This window comes from Cnephaeus nilssonii (assembly GCF_951640355.1).
Source record: "Cnephaeus nilssonii genome assembly, chromosome: 17".
Taxonomy (NCBI): domain Eukaryota; kingdom Metazoa; phylum Chordata; class Mammalia; order Chiroptera; family Vespertilionidae; genus Cnephaeus; species Cnephaeus nilssonii.
This window is the reverse complement of record NC_137088.1, coordinates 5,231,393-5,252,663: the sequence shown is the minus strand read 5'-3', so window position 1 is coordinate 5,252,663 and position 21,271 is coordinate 5,231,393. Positions and strand designations below refer to the sequence as shown.

Genomic DNA, 21,271 nt, shown 5'->3' with positions numbered 1-21,271 from the left:
TGGGTCCGCAGGCCAATGCTCTAGGCACTGAGCCACACCGGCCAGGGCCACATCGGCCAGGGCCACATCCTCCTTCACGTACGTTTCCGACTTCGCGCCCTACCTGTAACGAGGGGAAGGGTTGCCTCTCGCTTCGCAGTTGAACGTGACTCTCTGGTCCGCAGCCCCGACGGGGGCCATGCTGTCGCGGGGCTCGCTGACGAACACGGGGCCGTGTAAGAGCAGCTCCCCTGTGGGCGGGAGACAGCGAGGGCAGCCAGGGTGAGTGGGGGGCGGTGAACGCTGCGTTCCAGCCACTCTCCTCTGCCCCGCACAGCCCCAGGCTGACTACATAGGCGCCAGGGCGTGGTGGACAAGCTACTGCCCACCACCTGGTCTCAGAGCCGAACCCACAACACGGGCTCCCTGGCAGTGGGGTCTGGGGTCTGGAGGTTGCTCTATAAAGACTTTTACCAAGATCTTTTTTAAAATGGGGAAAAAAACACATGGATACCCTATACATAATGTATCATATTACTCCAAGTCGCCCTCACCAACCCTTGCAGCTTTTTTAGCAACATACCCCGAGAATCAAGTTGGCCTTTCAATTTTCTAATAAATTCTTAATATTTTAGTAAAATGGATACTGTGTTTTCATGCATTCATTCATAAACCTATACAAGATTTCTCAAAAAATGCTGAGAGCAATTAATTCAATTTGCACGTTTTATAAAATTACAACTCAACCTCTTAAAGCTCTGAGGGACTGACCTTTCTCTTCAGTGACCCCCTCCCCTTCCTGAGTATATCCTCCTATTTCCCATTAACTGGGGAGTTTCAAGGTTGTTCTCTAAAAACTGAGCCGTGAATACTATCAGCACCGTGGTTCCTTCACTTTCATCTTCCTCCTCCTCCAACAGAACTCAAATGGGAGACTTTGTAAATGAAGAATGTCATCCAAGAAGAACACTATTTTGATATCTACATTGCATTTCCTCCAAAGATCACTTAAATAGGCAGAAGTCTGGAAATAATTACTTCTATTTCCCTATGAGCTAGATCAGTGGTTCTCAACCTTTCTAATGCCTCGACCCTTTAATACAGTTCCTCATGTTGTGGTAACCCCCAACCATAAAATTATTTTCGTTGCTACTTCATAACTGTAATTTTGCTACTGTTAATGAATCATAATGTAAATATCTGTGTTTTCCGATGGTCTTAGGCTCTACAGCAGCGGTTCTCAACCTGTGGGTCATCTCGACCACTAGCAGGGTCGCCTAAGACCATCGGAAAACACAGATGTCACGGGGAAAAACCTATTTAAAAAAACCTCTTTAACTTAAAAGTTGGAGGTTTTGGTTTCATTTAAATATTTGAAGGATGTTTAAAGTTTGATATAAGGGCTCAAAAGTCTACTTCCGGTAACGTGTGTTTTACCGGTTGACACGTTTGGCCTCATTATACAGCGATGCCCTCGTCTAGGCAGGAAACCAGGCAATGTTGGGTCAGCTCCCTGCACACCTGGAAATCTTGTTTATGGAGAAAACTGGTCTTCTCAGGAGATGGGAGCTGAGGTTTTAAGGGGAGAGAGGCGATGACTTCCGTAACTTACTTTCAAAGGGTTTAGCTCAGTGGTCGGCAAACTGCGGCTCGCAAGCCACATGCGGCTCTTTGGCCCCTTGAGTGTGGCTCTTCCACAAAATACCACGGCCTGGGCGAGTCTATTTTGAAGAAGTGGCATTAGAAGAAGTTTAAGTTTAAAAAATTTGGCTCTCAAAAGAAATTTCAATCGTTGTACTGTTGATATTTGGCTCTGTTGACTGATGAGTTTGCCGACCACTGGTTTAGCTGATCAATGAGTCAATCAACAGAAAAAAATACATCCACTTATGTTCACAAATAGAACACAGTGAAACGGCCCAGCAGTTCAATCTAAATGATGCATGTGTGGGTGTCCATTATACTATTCTTTCAACTTTATAGGTGCTGGAGAATTTTCACAATAAGAAGAAGAATAAAAATTTTGAAAAACCTATGTGTTATACATATATTAATTTTTTAAATCTTCTCTTATTTATCCATTCCTTCAGAAAACAAAACAAAACGAACAAAAGAAATACATCAAATGATCTACAAGAGCTGCTTTTGTATGGTAGATGTCTGGAAAATTATTCATTTTTTCTTTCTGTTTTGTTCTGAACTTCAAATTTTCCAAGTTAACAAATAAAAAGCCTATGTTTATTTTTGCTCCCTGAAATAATTTATCTGCTAAAAGGAAAACTGTTGTTTTCAAGACGAGATATAAAAATACCGGCTTTCTTTAAAATTTATATTCACCCATCACACTGGAGATTATAACTTTTAGCTCCCTTTTGGAAAAAAAATATTCATGAACTAACATCCGCAAATTCTGATTATCGGTTGTATTCGTCTGCTACAGGAGACTCCTGACATAAGAAGGCATAAAACACTGGGCCAAAATTAGGGGCTGAAATGAGAATCTAACAGTCAGAAGGGAGTATTTGAATTTTCCTTCTGAAAAAAAAAAAAAAAAAAACACAAAACTGTTCTTCCATGCTACTGGAGGAGTATTACTCCACAGTTTAAAAATTATTGAATATATTACTCAAGTATATTTCTAACCTCAACTTGGAAAAGACAGCTTAGTTTTACCTCCTAGGCAGCCAATGAATGACAGCAGGACCATTTGTTTCCAGGACAACAGCATCTTTAATTGCCCACAGGCAGGAACTCTGGTCCAGTCTCTGATGAACAGGGTGCTTTATCTTCAGGTAAACCCTTAATCTGTAAAATATATGTACGAAGAAGTTAGGCTTGAAAAGAAACGAGTTGCCTTAAAAAATACATTGTCTTCTTCTCCTAAAACTCTCTGCCACTCAAAATCCTCAAAGGAAATGCATCTTTTTGGATGCCAAAGAGAAGATGTATGAAATGTAGAGACATTTAAAAAAAACCCACTCTCTGTAACTGAGAGGCAGATGGAAATGGCTTCATAAAATCCGAAGTGTTCAACCCCGAAATATTAAATATTAATATGTTAAATATTAAAACATTGGCGAGATAATAATTACAGCAATTATAACCCCGGCATTCCAACTTTCCTCATTTTGTCCGAGGATGACAAGCTGGGAAGATGACGAGGGTCACGTGTGCAGACACCTCAAAGCACCGGGTATCTTGGTCCCGGGTCCATGACGAGGCGTGTCCAGTATAAATGGCAGGACCGGGCTCACCTCCAGGGCAGCGCTCTCAGAGACACGCGCAGGGAGCGTGCTGCCGAGCTCAGACCCGGAATGCTCGTGGCGGAAACTACCGAGCCTGGGGGTCTTGCCAGGAAGCGAGTTTCTTGTTTATCCTCTTTAATTGTCGTCAACAACTGGAATGGCTGGTAGACAGGAAATAACTATATGCACATCCTGCGTCATGTTCAGCGGCCAGCAAGCACTTGTTCACCTGCGCAGTGAGAGGCCAAGCCGGATGGCCGCACACCTAAGACCCGGGGATCTGTTCCGACTGTTGACAGCAGCCCATGCTGGCCGGAGGATGCACCCTGGACCTGGGCAGCAGCGGGGCCTGGGCCGAATTCGCTGTCGCTGAGCCAGGGAGAGGAACCCCAGCTTAAATGTGGGATCTGACAAGTGAGCCATGTCGTCGACCTGAACCGTGTCTCAACCATTAAAAACGTGAAAATATCACAACGCCCCAGTCATGTTCTTACACTGACAGACAGCCCGCCGTGCTCATGGCGATGCTGCTCCCTAAGGTATGTGGGAAGCGGCGCTGGGGCTGGAGGGTGGAGTGGAAGCCAGATTTGGCAGCACTGACTCCGCCCCTGGGAACCTGGAACCACCAATATACAGTTGACAACCACTGTCCCAGGAACTGGATCTGTGGCCATTCCTCCCCATCCACCACTGCAGAGGGAACACTCCCCATCCAGCACTGCACAGGGCACACTCCCCATCCAGCACTGCACAGGGCACACTCCCCATCCAGCACTGCAGAGTGCACACTCCCCATCCACCACTGCACAGGGCACACTCCCCATCCAGCACTGCACAGGGCACACTCCCCATCCACCACTGCACAGGGCACACTCCCCATCCACCACTGCACAGGGCACACTCCCCATCCACCACTGCACAGGGCACACTCCCCATCCACCACTGCACAGGGCACACTCCACACTCCCCATCCACCACTGCAAAGGGCACACTCCCCATCCACCACTGCAAAGGGCACACTCCCCATCCACCACTGCAAAGGGCACACTCCACACTCCCCATCCACCACTGCACAGGGCACACTCGCCATCCACTACTGGGCACATGCACACACACATACACACGCACACAGGCATGCACACAACTGCAAAAGCTGTGAAATGAATTCACGTGCAGGCCATGTCCCTGGCAGGCGAAGGACAGAAACAGTCGGGAGTGAGAGGGGGAGGGAGCAGCCGATATGGGTGAGACAAGCCACCCAACTGGGTGTGACTGCAGCTTAACCCGGAGTCAGCCCAGGCTGTCCCGGAGCCGCCGGCATAATCCTCGTCCCGGGACCAGGGCCGGGGCCTCACACACCACCTCCCACTAGTCACCGTGCGGAGGCCGTTCCCAGGCGTCACTGCCCAGCACGTCCGGCCGCTCACTGGGCAGCGACGTGGCTCCACAGCCCAGCAGTGGCCTCCGGTGAGGAAGGGGCAGGGAGCGAGCGGGCACGGCCGCATCTGCCAAGCGACGCACCGGAAACAGCTTTGGCAGCCACGTGCAGTGGCGTCTGTCTCCGAGGCCGACGCCGAGATGACCGAGTGCTCTCAGTGCCTGAGGGTGGGGTGGGGGGCGCCCACTCCCCTGCTCACTCACCCCTGGGTTCTCAGGCCTCCGCCCTGGCTGGCGCCTCCTCCGTGGCCCGGAAGCTTTCAGCCCCGCCCGCCTTCCTCTAGTTCTGCTCACTCAGCGACACCGTCCACGTCCACAATGATTTCCAATTACAAACCCGAATGCTGCCCCAAATCATTCTGGATTCAGCTGGTAACTGACAACTCATCGCCACCACACCCTCCTTCTGATCATGTCTGTGAGGAAACTGGGGTCCGGAAATCATGAGCTCACACACACACACATGCACAACGGACACAGGTGCACAGGCATGCATGTGCACATGTGCAGACACGCACACACACATGCATGTGTGGGCACCTACACACATGCATGCACACCCACACAATAGAAAAGCAATATTTATTTAGCCACGAACTTGAAATTATTTCTGAAAAAAATGTAAGACGTTATTAAAAGGATGGTAACTTAACACTGTGTGATCTCCCCAACAATGCACCCAAGGTTCCACGTGTCAGTTGCATTTTAAACGTGTGAATGTATTCGAAGACGTTCTCAAGTCTTTTTGAAAATTCATGTGATCAATACATACGTATTGAGCAGCTATGAGGTGTCAGATTGTAATCCTGGAGGCGGAGGGGGAGGGGGTGTCAGGTCACGGACCAGCCCCGCCCGAGTGGAGTCTGTGAACGAGTGGGAGGGGCTCGAGATCCAGTCAGAGCCAAGTTGCTGTGAACTGGCCAGTGGGAGGTGCAGTGACAGGAACAGGTTTCCACAGAGCCTCGGGGGCAGGGGCCGGCCTCCCCGGGAAGGTCAGGGGCTCCTCCGAGGGGGTAAGTAGATGGTGGGAAGGGGGAGATGCATAACGGACGTGTGCTGTGTGTGCTGAGGGGAGAGGGAGGCGCGCCCTTTCGGGTGGGGACACGGACCAGGTGTCGGCCTGAACTGCACTCAGGCTGGCCACCCACCCGCCCCGCCCTCCTGGGCTGCTCAGACCCCACCCCTGCCCCTTGACCCACCACCTCAGGGCGGATGCCTGGCTAGCAGGAGTTCCAGAATCCTGCTCTCTGATTGGTCCATGCCCATGACCTAGGTATCTTACCTAATAATAGACAAACATGTAAATTGACCGTACCTCCACTACACCCACAGCCAATCAGAGTATGCAAATTAACCCAACAAAGATGGAGGGTTAATTTGCATATGCAGGTGCGGAGTGGCCGGGAGGGGCGGGACGCCTTTTATGAGGGGGAGGGAGGGCGGTGGAGGGAGCTACAGGAGCGGTGCTCTGGACAGAAGCGAGGACTTGCCGGCTCCCAGGTGGCTGGGAGGGTAGCCAGGGGAAGGAAGGAAGGCCTGTTCTTGCACGAATATCGTGCAGCGGGCCTCTAGTAGGTCATAGTTCAGCGAAGACCCTGTGAGTTAGGTGCTGACGGCTTGGGGCAGGAGCAGAAGGAAGGCCACAGGGAGTCTGCCGACGGCGAAGGTGCGTGTGTAGGAAATGAGGCTGCAGGGGTACAATGGGGGGGGGGGGGCGGGGGGGCTCAGATGCCGGGCTAAGGATGCTGGTCTCAGGGCAAAGCCAGGAAAAGTCATTGCTGTTTGGAACCAGGAGTTGACATGATCAGATTTGCGAGGGCGGGCATTCACATCAGACGCGCTATAATCTGTACCAGGCGTGAGAGGATAGAAAGAAAACACACTTTCCAAACACGCCCACTTCATCTTTCCCTTCGGATTCACAGACGCACAGGCTAGGAAACATTAGGCAAACGGTCTGATGTCAGAGAGGAAATAGGGACATCCTAATATTCCCATACAGGCACGCACACAGGCATACACTGTATAAAGTTTGAAGATAAAAAAAATAACTCGTTCAGGAACATTATATTTAAAAAGTATGTTGCTCCTTTCATCAACACCAAGCAGGGCGCTGATGAGATAAACAATGAAGGCAACGAATGCAATCAGGGCCCGGGGTGTCTCCGCGTTGCCAAGAAGTAGTGTCGTAGAGAGAGGGGGCACGCCACCCCCCTCCTGAAGCCACCGAGCCAAAGTAATGACAAAGGAAGCCACAAGGGCAGGACACACACAAATCAAATGCCATCTGCGCTTCCAGGGTTCACGGGCTCGCCTCCAATCAAAGGGAACACAGCTGATAGCCTTTAGGATTTTCTCTGCTCATAGACGGCTGCATCTGGGGGCAGAGGCTTCCGATATTCACAGCACGTGCCTGGCGGCGGGCTTGAAATAGCTCCCCACGTTGGTACGCATCGACCATCGCCCTATCTGTTCTCCATGTGCGTCAGCTGAGGGCCAACAAATGCCAGGCCTCGGACCCAAAGCCCAAAAAGGGCTCGAGAACAGTTCCTGCGTTTCGCTCTAAGAGACCATCTGCGGCTTTTGTCACATGCATTATGAGATGCCGCGAAGATGATAGGTCATGAAATATTGATACGCATCTGTAATAGTAAACGTCTGCGGGCAGCGCTGAATGCGGCCCTGGCCGACGCCCGGGCCGCTTCCTTTCCTGGGAACTTCCGTTCAGCCGTTCTGTTGAGTGCGGCCTCGTTTCTCCCAGACCAATAGGCACCCGGCGCGATTCCCCTTTTCCGAGGCAAACGGGACAGAGATGTGCTCGGAAGGGTGGCTGCACACACGTCTCAGAGCCACAGAAAGTCACCTCCACCTTCCACACGGGAGAAACAAATGCCGTTCTGGAGCTGACGCTGCTCCCACGCCCACACCCCCGGGGCTCGCTCTCAGATCCATGTCTTTCTCTCTCTCTCCCCCTCACTAAAAATCAATAAAAAGCATATCCCGGGTGAGGATTAAAACAAAAAGTAACTTGTACTAAAAAAAAAAAAAAATAGTACAGAAACCACGGGAGGCGGAATAAATTGTGGTTAAACATGTTGTCTGTGTATATGTGTGTACACATATGTGGCATAGATACATATGTGCACACAGCGTTGTATAACCTTGGGCAAGTTACTTGTTCCTTAAACCTCCTCTGCCCTCCGCCCTCAGCCCCGCATCTGTCCAGTGGGGCGGTGAGTGTGAGAATAATAAGTGCTCTAATGTGAGGGGAAGGACTGGGATTGTCTGCTGAGCCGGCGCCCTGGTACGAGACGGGACAGTTCCCGCGACTGTTATGCAGAAATTAAATACGATGGGCACCCGACTGCTGGTAAATAAGACTTCAACGGAGGAGGCACTTAAAGGTGGGTCTCCAGTTCATTTTAAAGAGACATCAGCGGCGCCATTGTTCTGCTTAACTGTGTGTTTTCTGAAGTTGCGTTTTATCACAGTGAATGGAGTGATTCTGACACCTCTGGTAATGCTAATCACGGCGACGAGCAGTTATAAGCTTGGAACTCACACCTATTAGGGCTGCTTCTAGGGGTATAACACATCCCCTCGATCAACACAGAGGCGTGAATCTAAATGGAGGCAAACTGTGAATTTATCCCCACCGTATGGATTTCAGCGGAGGAGACAGACCCTCTCTCCCCTCCCCCCTGCACCCCTCCCCCCCCCCACACACACACACACAGGGGCACAGCTCTGGCTGTTTTCCTGCAAACAAGCAATGCTTCAGAAGAAACCCCTGGCGCACAGGGATGGGGGCTCACGCTGCCAGCCTGCAAGGAATCGTGGGGAACCGGGCACAGATGCAATCCCACAGGGAGGGGAGGAGGGCGGACCCCTTGGAGCACTGTGAACCTGGGGCCTCCAGGCGCTCCGAGTTTTCAGAAGACCCCGGACACGCAGTTTTACAGGAGATGTCCCGGTTTCCCAGCGTTAGCAAGCAACCCGTTTAAACCACAACTTCAGAACACGTGTGCGGACCTAACCAAACATGCCTGCAATCTGGACGCCATCGGCCCGGAAGCGTCTGACCAAATGCATTTTCCTGCTTAAAGAAGCCTGAACGGTGTACCTGACCCCTCCCCCGCCCCTTGCCCTGGATGAACCGGCAACAGAGTGTATCAGCAACACTGCAACACTGTGTCTCATCAGGGATACAATGTAAACCCCCTCCTGGCGGGAAGTGTGACGGGGACAGGAGGAAACCTGTGATGTAGAAAGTACTGCATTCTACTCCACGGGATGATTCTCGTCCATCCTCTGGGAGCTCACACCTGAGAGCCACACTTTGCAGCCCAAGTTCAACGGGTCCCAGAGACTCTGCCCAGATGGGGATTCGCTGGGCGCTGTGCACAGGCTGCCTCGGGTCACAGGAGCCCACCGGCCGCCCTGAGGGCCATAGGGTAACGTTTTCTAAGCCTGCCCACAGGAAAGGCGAGGAGAGCCTTTGCAAGTGCCAGCAGGAAAAGTTTAGACTTCAAGGTAGACTGTGAGGGGCAAGGAAGAGTCCTCACATCTCAGTTCACACACGTGTCAGGACTGCCTGCTCTCCCCACAGCCGGGCGGACTCAGGAGACAGAGGGCGTTTACCCAAGAGCCACCTGCAGGTCCGATCGGGCGGGGCGTGGGGGGGGGGGCAGGCCCAGCTCTGAACAGCAGCGCGGCTTCTCAGGCCCCGGACTCCGCCCAGCCAGTAGCTCCGGATAAAGTACCGCTACATGCAATTCTAACCCCGCCCCCCCCCCGACACACACACACACACACACACACACACACACACACAGTTTCCTTGGGTAGAACCAAAACACAATCTGGCCACCAGCCTCTGCATTTCAGAAAACAAAGACCGCCCGGCCGGCGTGGCTCCGTGGTTGAGCATCGACCCATGAACCAGGAGGTCACGGTTCAATTCCTGGTCAAGGCACATGCCCGGGTTGTGGGTCCGATCCCCAGTGGGGGGCGTGCGGGAGGCAGCTGATCAGTGATTCTCTCTCATCACTGAGGTTTCTCTCTCTCTCCCTCTCCCTTCCTGACATCAATATAAATATATTTTTTAAAAGAAAAGAAACACAAAGACAAGGAATAGTCTCCACAAACACACTTCCAGTTCTCCAAATGCACTCGGAATAGGAGGACATTCAAGAACCGGCAGACAGGATGCGTTTGTGAGAAGCGTGAGGTGGGGCAGCCGGGAGGGTCCCGGGCCACCCAGAGCGAAGGGAAACAGCCTCTGGGGTGCAGAGAGCGTTGCTCACGTGTCTTTTTGTTGTTCCTGTTGGCAACTCATCTTTTTAATCCTCACCCTGGGGTATTTTTTCCCATTGATTTGTAGAGAGCGTGGAAGGGAGGGGGAGGCAGAGAGAAACACCGATGTGAGAGAGACACATCGACTGGCTGCCTCCCTCAGATGCCCCAACCAGGGCCAGGGATTGAGCCTGTAACCCAGGTCCGTGCCCTTGACTGGGAATCAAAGCCAGACTGGTCGGTGCGCAGGCCGGTGCTCTAACCACTGAGTCACACTGGCTAGGGCCGCCAATGTTGTTGTTTTGAAATAACACAGGGCTGGGCTAACAAAACTAGACCAGACGTGGCCTGCAGGCGGGACTTTGCAGTCTCTAAACCGACAGGGATAGGAGAGGAACAAAAAAGCAGCCACAGGAGCCAAGGCCCTCTTTGGCGTGTTGTTCAAATACGGCGGCGCCTGCTGTGCTCACCTCCCGCCCGGCCATTTTGGCAGGCCCCCCCCCCCTCCCCCCCCCCCCCGCCGGCCGCCCACAGCCCGTCCCCGAGCGGGGCCCACGCGGATGCGCCACACAATATGTGTTGAATTCATGAACATCTGATTTAGGGCTGGAGCTGCCGCCGTTGGCCCCGCATCAGACCATCTGGGGAGCTGAACAAAAACGCCGATCCCCTGGTCTCGCTGCCTCGCCATTTCCGGGCATCAGGCCCAGAAACTGCCGTCAGTTTAAAACTTCCCGAAGGATCTCTGCTGCGGGCCTGGCGCTCTCAGGAACCAAATATCACCCCGGTGCCAGCGAGCGCCTGCAGGCCACTCCTCCTCGGCTGTGGGGCCGTGCCCTCCTCCCCAGCTGTGGGGCTGTGTCCTCCTGTTCAGCTGTGGGGCTGTGTCCTCCTGTTCAGCTGTGGGGCCGTGTCCTCCTCCCCAGCTGTGGGGCCGTGTCCTCCTCTCCAGCTGTGGGGCCGTGCCCTCCTCTCCAGCTGTGGGGCCGTGTCCTCCTGTTCAGCTGTGGGGCCGTGTCCTCCTCTCCAGCTGTGGGGCCGTGCCCTCCTGTTCAGCTGTGGGGCTGTGCCCTCCTCTCCAGCTGTGGGGCCGTGTCCTCCTGTTCAGCTGTGGGGCCGTGTCCTCCTCTCCAGCTGTGGGGCCGTGCCCTCCTCCCCAGCTGTGGGGCTGTGTCCTCCTGTCCAGCTGTGGGGCCGTGCCCTCCTCCCCAGCTGTGGGGCCGTGCCCTCCTCCCCAGCTGTGGGGCTGTGTCCTCCTGTTCAGCTGTGGGGCCGTGCCCTCCTCCCCAGCTGTGGGGCCGTGTCCTCCTCTCCAGCTGTGGGGCCGTGCCCTCCTCTCCGGCTGTGGGGCTGTGTCCTCCTCCCCGGCTGTGGGGCCGTGCCCTCCTCCCCAGCTGTGGGGCCGTGCCCTCCTCCCCAGCTGTGGGGCTGTGTCCTCCTGTCCAGCTGTGGGGCCGTGCCCTCCTCCCCAGCTGTGGGGCTGTGTCCTCCTGTCCAGCTGTGGGGCCGTGTCCTCCTCTCCAGCTGTGGGGCTGTGTCCACCTCCCCAGCTGTGGGGCCGTGTCCTCCTCTCCAGCTGTGGGGCCGTGCCCTCCTCCCCAGCTGTGGGGCCGTGTCCCCCTCTCCAGCTGTGGGGCCGTGTCCCCCTCCCCAGCTGTGGGGCCGTGTCCCCCTCTCCAGCTGTGGGGCTTTGTCCTCCTCCCCGGCTGTGGGGCCGTGTCCTCCTCCCCAGCTGTGGGGCCGTGTCCTCCTCTCCAGCTGTGGGGCCGTGTCCCCCTCTCCAGCTGTGGGGCTTTGTCCTCCTCCCCGGCTGTGGGGCCGTGTCCTCCTCCCCAGCTGTGGGGCTGTGTCCTCCTGTCCAGCTGTGGGGCTGTGCCCACCTCCCCAGCTGTGGGGCCGTGTCCTCCTCTCCAGCTGTGGGGCTGTGTCCACCTCCCCAGCTGTGGGGCCGTGTCCTCCTGTTCAGCTGTAGGGCCGTGTCCTCCTCTCCAGCTGTGGGGCCGTGCCCTCCTCCCCAGCTGTGGGGCCGTGTCCTCCTCTCCAGCTGTGGGGCCGTGTCCTCCTCTCCAGCTGTGGGGCTGTGTCCGCTTCTCCGTGGGGTGCACTGGCGAGCTCTGAGGTTCCTCCTGGCCAGGAGGTGGAGGCGGATGGAGTTCAAGTTGCCTGTCGCCGAAGGAGTCGCTGCCAAAAGCAGGAGGTGCTTCCGAACCCCACTGACAAGACTCCGCAAAGGTCTCGGCTGGACACACTTTCACAGGGAGGAGAGCTCGCTGGGCACTGAGGAGGGTTCCGGCCCTGGGCCTGGGCGCTGGGAGCCACGGGCGGACGGAGGAGCCCGTCACCTAGGGTTTCCAGGGAGACCCCAGGACACAGCAGCTGGGACGGCGCCGGCAGGGAGCGACCCGTGGACAGACACGCCTGTGAAGGCAATGACTGAGACCCAGCCTCTGACCAAGACCCGTCCCCTGACCGAGTCCCCTCCCCTGACCGCTGCTCATGCTGCCATCTCTCAGTTCCGGCTCCACAGGGACTTGGGAGCCACAGCAGGAAGGCTGGGGAGGCAGCAAGGGTCTGCGATTAAAAGACCCAAACGGAGTCATAGAAATGCAGGAAGTGGGTTTCCAGCGCCAGGTGAGCTTAGGGGTGAGCTTCCAGCCCTAACACCCATCCACAGGAAGGCTTTTAAAAAAAAAAAAATTATTGATTTCAGAGAGGAAGGTGGGGGGAGAGAGAGAGAGAGAGAGAGAGAGAGAGAGAGAGAGAGAGAGAGAGAGAGAAACTTTAATCATGAGAGAGAATCGTGAATCGGCTGCCTCCTGCACGCCTCACACTGGGGATCCAGCCCGCAATGTGGGCATGTGCCCTGACTGGGAATCAAACCATGACCTCCTGGTTCATAGGTCAACGCTCAACCACTGAGCCACGCCGGCGGGGCCACTGTAAGGCTTTTGATGTAAACGCAGGGGCAGCTCTTACTTGAAAGTTTGTGCTGATTAACTAGCCACTTTCTGTGGAACACTGTGGTGGGTGCAGAAAACCCAGCTCGTTGCTTTGGCTACAGAACGCTGACTTCCCAGCATGAATGCAAGTGACGGAGGCTCAGCACACGAAGGAAACCGAGGACGCCGGCTTCGGTTCACATCTCCTGCAGCTGCTCCTCCGAGCCCGGCTGCTCGCAGGGTCAGACGACTATTGTTTCCTTTAGCGGCACCAGTGCTTTAAGGCGTGTTTTCAAGGAACGACAAGGAGCTGGGTTCTCATTTATTCTGATTAAAATCTTCCTGCTCGATGTGGATACGCTCCGGATTGCTGGAGTCTGTGTGTGAGTAGATGATGCTGATGATCACATGGGCATTTTGAAAACTTACACATTTCATGACAAAGCCTTTAAAGCAGGTGTGGACATTGGCGTCCTTGGCAGGTGGTGTGTTTTCTGTGAAATGAGCTTTTCTGAGGCAGGGACGAGAGAAATAAGTAAACAAAGAAGCTGCTGACTCAAAAAGTATCTCAAAGTCAAGAAATGCTGGTTCTGCCACCCCACCCAGCCTAATTCTGCCCAACTGGCTGCATGCAGGGCAGGTGCAGGGCAGGTACAGGTGCAGGGCAGGTACAGGTGCAGATGCAGGGCAGGGGCAGGTCAGGAGCAGGCGCAGGTGCAGGTACAGGTGCAGGGCAGGTACAGGGCAGGTGCAGGGCAGGGGCAGGGCAAGGGCAGGTGCAGGGCAGGTACAGGTGCAGATGCAGGGCAGGGGCAGGGCAAGGGCAGGTGCAGATGCAGGGCAGGGCAAGGGCAGGCACAGGGCAGGTACAGGTGCAGGTGCAGGACTGGGGCAGGCACAGGGCAGGAGCAGGTACAGGTACAGGACAGGTGCAGGCACATGGCTATCCTTGCTCTCACTCAGCAGGTCCAAACACCTCCACTCAGGTGTTCAATGTTGCTCTTGGTGCCTTAAAATATTTCAGTGGATTTTTACCGCGTGGAGGAGCATGTACATGGTCTTCCAGTAAAAAGGAAGCCCCTCGTTAATGTCACCGTGAGCTAAGCTAGCTCCTCTCAGCATGTGGCCCCCATGGACACAGGTCTGGCACAGTGGGTCCATGTCTAGCACAGGACAACGGTGACAACCACATGCAACTACTGAATGTGCCCTCTGGGCAGAGTGTCACGTGGACGTCTCAGGACTCGGTGTGTCACCACTACAGAGTACCGGGCGGTGCCGAGAAACGTCCCTTTAAACTACCCATCGGCAAGGGACGGCGCACAACCCACTGAGAAACGCCGGCCGGGGCGGTGTCCTCCCATGTTTACAGCTGACAAGGGTGTGAGCTTATCTTTGGTTTATGACATCACAAGTGCCGATGAAAAGAGTAACGTTTCCGTTTCTCTTCTTTAAAGAAAACCACACCTGCCAGCCCACGTGACCTCGTGTTAAACAGCCTGTTTCCTTCCAGAATTCTCCGAAGGCAGGAAACGCAGGTGAAAGAGAGCCGGGGCATTGAAGACGGCGACATGGCCAGGAAAATCAGGTTAGAACGAGCACCGCGTGAACCACACGGAGGATGACCTCCAGCCGCACCAGGTCCCGTGAGAACGGGGAGGCGGAGGAGCCCCATGGAGGCCTTAGGGCTTCCCGCTGCAGGCCACGGGCCGGCTCGTACACTGGCCCTTGCTTTCTACAAAAAGGCCTTTAGAGTGAACATGGGTGAGGCCCGATGTGACGGGGATCAGGGGAAACACAGGCATTCACGGGAAATAGGAGCCCCTATGAAGAAGCTAAAACATGCCCCGGGTATACCTAGCCTTCGATCACAACCGAAAAATCAGCTCTAAGACGAACCCCATGTTATACCTTCGATACTGTTTTCTAATTTTACCCGGAAGGAGTTCTTAATATTCCTATTTTACGTACAAATATTCGTTAATATCTCCCTCCCCCCACAGCACAGGCATGAGCCCGCCTGTTAGGAGACCTGGGTCACTGGACTCGGACCTCGAGGCGCAACTTCGGAATCAGAAGGTCACAGGAGACTGGGCGGAGCAGCCATGGGGGGGGGGGGGGCGGGCAGTGGGAGAGAAGGCCACGCGCAGAGACGGCGGGACGCACGGAGAAAAACATTACTATTTCCTCGCAAATGGTTCTGAATCATATTTGACCGACAAGTTCAGGTTAAACGTTCACTTTGCCATGGCAGAGATTTAGGGTTCCTTCTCGGTAAATTACGACATGAGCTCACGGCCTTATGCTAGGACAGTGGTCGGCAAACTCATTAGTCAACAGAGCCAAATATCAACAGGACAATTGAAATTTCTTTTGAGAGCCAAATTTTTTAAACTTAAACTTCTTCTAATGCCACTTCTTCAAAATAGACTCGCCCAGGCCGTGGTATTTTGTGGAAGAGCCACACTCAAGGGGCCAAAGAGCCGCCTGTGGCTCGCGAGCCGCAGTTTGCCGACCACGGTGCTAGGATGATATGCGCTGAACAGCTCGGCTCAGAATAGAACACGCCTGACTTTGAAAAACTTTGAGATTTAAAGGACTTTCTAGCCCAGCCAGTGTGGCCCAGTGGTTGAGCGTCGACCTATGAACCAGGAGGTCATGGTTCCATTCCTGGTCAGGGCACATGCCCGGGTTTCAGGCTCCATCCCCACCCAGAAGGGGACGTGCAGGAGGCAGCCAATCAATGCTTCTCTCTCACCATTGATGTTTCTATCTCTCTCTCTCCCTCCCTTCCCCTCTCTAAAATTAATAAACACATTTTTTTTAAAAAAAGAGGGCTTTCTATCCATTCTCAGATCATATAGTCAAACTCTTCAATGAACAAACGTCAGAATGCTTTGCTTTTCACATAGTATTTACAATATGGTATTTACAAGCATTAAACGTTATGTAATGATGTTTGATTACTACATTTTATCCAGGAACTGCTATTGACGAGGACACAAACTTCCTAAAGCATAGAGTACCCCGCACAGGCCACCTTCTACTCTAAAACTGAGCCTGCCTGAGTCTCCTGGAAAGACATGGCTTCAGCCAGCCCCTTGGGGTGTGTATTTAACAAGCCAATTATAGTCTACTTCTCCCCACCCCCCCCCCCCCCCGCCGCCAATTAACTAAATGAGAACATCAGAGTGAGATCAAGGAGCCTGCACTTTAGGCCTATGTGTAGGTGGTTCTCGGGTACCATGAGGTTGAGAAGTAATGGGAAAAGCTTTAAAAACAATTTTGGGGTGAATAACAGGGGTCCTAAAATCCTCACATCATTCGGAACCACCATGTGCAACACGACAAAAGGTCCAGGATTCAGTTGTTGGCCAACGTATAATGACAGGCATCCATCATTACAGTCTCACACAGAACACTTTCTCTGCCCTAGCAACCCCGTTCCTTCCTTCCTTCCTTCCCCCCCAAACCCCCGCCAGAACCCCTAGAAATGCTACCTTTATTTTTTTTTTAATAGTTGTTTGTATATGAGAGAGGGAGAGAGACAGAGGAGAAAAAAATATCAATGATGAGAGAGAATCATGGATCGGCTGCCTCTTGCACACCCCCTACTGGGGATTGAGCCCACAATCCAGGCATGTGCCCTGACACGGAATGGAACTGTGACCTCCTAGTTCATAGGTCAACCACTGAGCCACACCGGCTGGGCTTTTCATTGATTTTGAGAGAGAGTGAAAGGGAGGGAGGGAGAGAAACCAAGATGTGAGAGAGACACATTGATTGGTTGCCTCCTGCACGTGCCCTGACCTGGGCTGGGGATCAAACCTGCAACCCAGGTATGTGCCCTAGACTTGGAATCATACCCTTGACCGGTTCCTTCCCGTGGGCTCCTGGGATTCCAGTGCCTGGACTCTCGGAGCCGAGTCCGACTGGGTGGCCTTCTCTTCGGTTGGAACATTATGGTGACTTCCCGAGCCCAGAGCACCTACTGCCGCCCACCCACACCCCCTGGGGGATGTCACCACCTGGCCATTTGGCTGCAAGCATCGCTCCCCCAACACCACACCCCTCTGCCTCCACCCAGGGCTATTCCTTCTCCGTCCTCTCAGGCCCACACCCGCTCCGGCTCACCTCCCTCCAGCCCACTGTCCCAGTTTTCTCCTGGGAGACACAGCCCAGGAATCCAGTGAAAAACCACACAGACCTGTATCTTCAGAAATGCTCCAGCTGTACATACGTGTGCGCACACACTCCGTTCTCCCATCTGAGCTTTTCAAATAAACTCCCCGTGTTCTCATCAATAAAACAACACAAGTCCGACAGCTAATCTGCATAGCGTCTTCCTTGCCATTTAAAAAATTTTAAAAAATCAATAGTACACATAATGTGGACTTAAAATGGACCCAGAGAAATTCATTCCCAAAGCCAGACCAGACTACACACCCTTTTCCGAGTGTGGGGAAAAAAAATAATTCTTCACCTAGCCACAAGCAAGGAGGAAACAATTTCATAAATCGATAAAAATTGAAATTACATTAATCATTTATATGTAAACCAGAATAACAGTTCTTTTTATGGCGAAGATAAAAATCAGTCACCGTACATCAGTCTATTAAAAATGCCCTTAAATTGTATCTATTCTTTAGAAAAACTCCTGTTTCTCACATTATAATTAAAATTTTCCTTTTTATTGAATTTATTGGGGTGACATTGGTTAATAAAATTATATAGGTTTCAGGGGCACAATCCTACATCATCTGTATATTGTATGATGTGTTCACCACCCCAAGTCACGTCTCCGCCCATCACTATTTATCCCCCCTTTACCCTCCCACACCTCCTCTCAGCACCCTTTCCTTCTGGTCATCACCATGCTGCTGTCTGTGTCTATGAGTTTTGGTGTGTTTTTGTTTGTTTTTTATAATCTCTTCACCCTTTTCACTCAGTCCCCCAACTCCCTCCCCTCTGACAGCTGTCAGTCTGTTCTCTGTATCTATGAGTCTGTTTCTTTTTATTGTTGTTTATTTTGTTCATTAGGTTTCACACATGAGTGAAATTCTAAGGTACTTGTCTTTCTCGGACTGGCTTATTTCACTTAGCCCAATGCTCTCCAGGTCCCTCCATGATGTCTCAAAGGGTAAGAGATCCCTCTTTTTTACAGCTGCATGGTATTCCATAGTGCAAATGTCCCCCGGCTGTTTTCTCCACTCATCTGCTGACGGGCACTTGGGCTGCTTCCAGATCTTAGCTATTGTGAATAACACTGCAATGGACCCAGGGGTGCATACATGCTTTGGAATTAGTGTTTGGGGATTCTTAGGATCTATTCCCAGAAGGGGCATTGCTGGCTCAAAAGGCCGTTCAATAGGGTGGTGAAGACCTGGGAGGGCTGGGTGCTGGGTGGAGGTGGGGGGCGGTCGATGGGGGAAAACACACAAAGGGGACATCTGTAATACTTTCAATACAGATAAGTTTTTAAAAAGGCAGCTTCCTTTTTAATTTTTGGAGGGAATTCCATACTGTTTTCCACAGTGGCTGCACCAATGTGCATTCCACCAGCATCACATGAGGGTCCCCCTCTTGTCACATCCTCACCAACACTTGCTGTTCGTTGATTTATTGGTGATGGCCATTCTGGTAAGTGTGAGGTGATCTCTCATTGTGCTTGTGGTTTTGGGGTTGTTTTTTGCTTTTGTTTTTGTTTTCTGTTAATCCTCACCTGAGGATATTTTTTTCCCATTGATTTTTCGAGAGAGTGGAAGGGAGGTGGAGGGACAGAGAGAAACATCGATGTGAGAGAGACACGTGGACTGGTTGCCTCCCGCATGCATCGCGACCAGGGCCTGGGATTGAGCCTGCAACCGAGGTCCGTGCCCTTGATCGGAATCGAACCCAAGGACCTCAGTCCTCGGGCCAACCTCCGAGCCAAACCAGCCAGGGCTCATTGTGGCTTTAATCTGCATCTCTCTGATGATTATGACATTGAGCATCTTTTCAGAAGCCTCTTGGCCATCTGCATGTCCTCTTTGAAGAAGTGTCTATTCAGATCCTTTGCCCATTTTTTAATAGGATTGGGGTTTTTTTTGGCCTTGAGTTGTAATTTGTACCAAGTGAAAGAAAAAAGGGGGGAAAAACACATACCCTGCTGCTTAATGTTTTTTTTTTTCTACTTAGAAAAGAAAAGGTATTACTACACACTTCTTGCCTTAAAGGACATGTTTTTTAAAAGCACATTCAAATAAAGCCTTAAATCCTACTTCCCTACTGGGAACACAAAGTGTTTATTTCCTGGCTCAAACTCGCAATTTTAAGCTTATTTTCTTTCTCCGCTTACTCAACGATTCCGGTAGAGTCTAGTGAGCACCCTTGACCTTCCGAGGAGAGGCGGCCTTGGGGCTGTGAGCAGCGGCTTCTCACTGTGCTGAGTGACCCCAAGAAACCCCCCAGCCTCCTGTGTCCCCTCCCCGGGGAGGACCCAGGGACTGCACCTGGAACAACGTGGAGACATCGCCCTCCCAAGTCGGGGTGTCTCGGGTGAGTGGACAAACCGTATCCCGGGGGTATCAATGTTTCCCAGCACGAAGCAAATGAAGACACTCCACTAAAACAGTTAATCCCAGGGACGTCAGCTGTTAGAAGCTGAATTCTCCCCGTCCCGCCTTCCCACGGGAGGGCACCGGAGTGTGTCCGGCTGCCCGGCATCCTGTTACAGGCCGCCCAGAGCGAGGGGGGAGGAATGATAGTGCGCGCAGGCTGCTCAGACCCGGACAGCCGGTCGGCTCCCAGGACAGCGCACACCTCCCTGTCCGTGCCGCTCAGGCCTGGGGTTACTCCACATTCCCCGCCCTCCCTCCTTCCCAGCCACCTTCCTCGCAGCGCAGGAGAAGGGCTAACACAAAACGTCGCCATTACAATACTGGCCAAAGCCAAGGACTCAGTCACATCGTAGCATGAATTTTAGCCAAAAGTTTTGTCCGGCACCAGAGGTGGATGTGGCTGATAGAAACCCATGATGAGATATGTAATATGAAATCCGTTCCCGACACACAGGCGCTTTGCGGAATCTGGATGTGTGCTGGCCCGGGCAGGGTCGCCGGGCAGGTTTTTTTGAATGAACAAGTGAGTGTCTAATTTATGGATGTGTCATTTTATATGTAAAGAAAAGACATGTTTATTTTTAAATGTTCCACGTTTTCATGACAATACGTTTCCGGTACATCCTTAACCCATCTGCAAAGCATTTACGCCCTCGTAAAGTGAAGGTAATGCTACTTATTAATTCTCTGTTAAAGAAAGCTGAAGTGACTGCTTATGAAAATCCACATTTCGATTGAGCAAGTCATCAACAGGGGGCAGATATTAAACAACCACTTAACCAAACTCTGGTTATAAATTGTAAGAGAAAAAATTAAAACTGCAGGAACGAGGACATCGATAAGATAAAATCCAGTCCAGGCGGTTGAGTGTTGTCCCATGCACTGAAAGGTGACCAGTTCGCCAGGCTTGCTGGCTCGATCCCCAGTAGGGGGGCGTGCAGGAGGCAGCCAATCAATGCTTCTCTCTCGGCATTGATGTTTCTAGCTCACTGATGTTTCTCTCTCCCCCTCTTCCTTCCTCTCGCTAAGGAATCAATAAAAAGCATAAATAAGTGAATCCCAGCACCTTATTAGCAGGTGCGAAGCCCAAGGTTCCCATTGCTGGGAATGAATGTAAAAAGTTGCAGATACCAAGGAGCCTCTCCCAGGGCACGACCCGCACTGTGAGTCAAGGTCGGCGCCTGCGAGCCCCGCAGGGTCCTCTAAGCTCCCTTCCCAGCCCTGCAGGGTGGACAGCTCCGCTCCACAAGCCCCTCCTGCAGATCCGTCCACAGCAGGCAGGAACCCTGGGAGAATCCCATTCCGAAATCAGGAGGCACCGAGGTGGGTGGTCGGCTCATGCGGCATTTCCCACGTGCCTGGAAAGGACCCAGGGAAGGGGCCCAAATCACAGGGTTTTCATCCCTCGCTGCAAAATAATAATAATAATAATAATAATAATAATAATAATAATAATAAATTTACAGTCTCCTTCCTTATTATGATTAGGACCTGCGCGGGCGTTGCCCTTCTCATTCCTGATGTTGGAGCCTCTCTTTTATATCTTTTTCTCCTGTGCAGCATTACTAATGGTTCTAAAGAAACAATGTTTCACTTGGTTTATTTCCCCTGTTGCTTGTCCTTTCATTTGTTTCATTCATTTAGGCACTTATTTTGTGTGTGTGCTTTCTTTCTTACATTTATTTTGAGCTTCATTTACTTCTCTGTGTTTGCTTCTTAGAGTGGGATCTCAGATGGTTCATTTTTTAAAGCCTTTATTGTTGTATTACAGACGTCC

General features: G+C 52.3%; 1 protein-coding gene across 1 annotated transcript in view; it reads right to left on the bottom strand.

Moving 5' to 3' along the window:
• CNTN3 (contactin 3) overlaps positions 1-2,707 on the bottom strand; it is a gene marked incomplete at both ends in the record, with an annotated part of 87,740 nt that extends 85,033 nt beyond the window's left edge. The window contains 2 exons of the mRNA XM_079794624.1: positions 104-230; positions 2,653-2,707. Of these exons, the coding sequence (XP_079650750.1) occupies positions 104-230; positions 2,653-2,707 (182 nt within the window). The remainder of the gene's footprint in view (positions 1-103; positions 231-2,652) is intronic.
• Between the last annotated feature and the right edge of the window lie 18,564 nt (positions 2,708-21,271).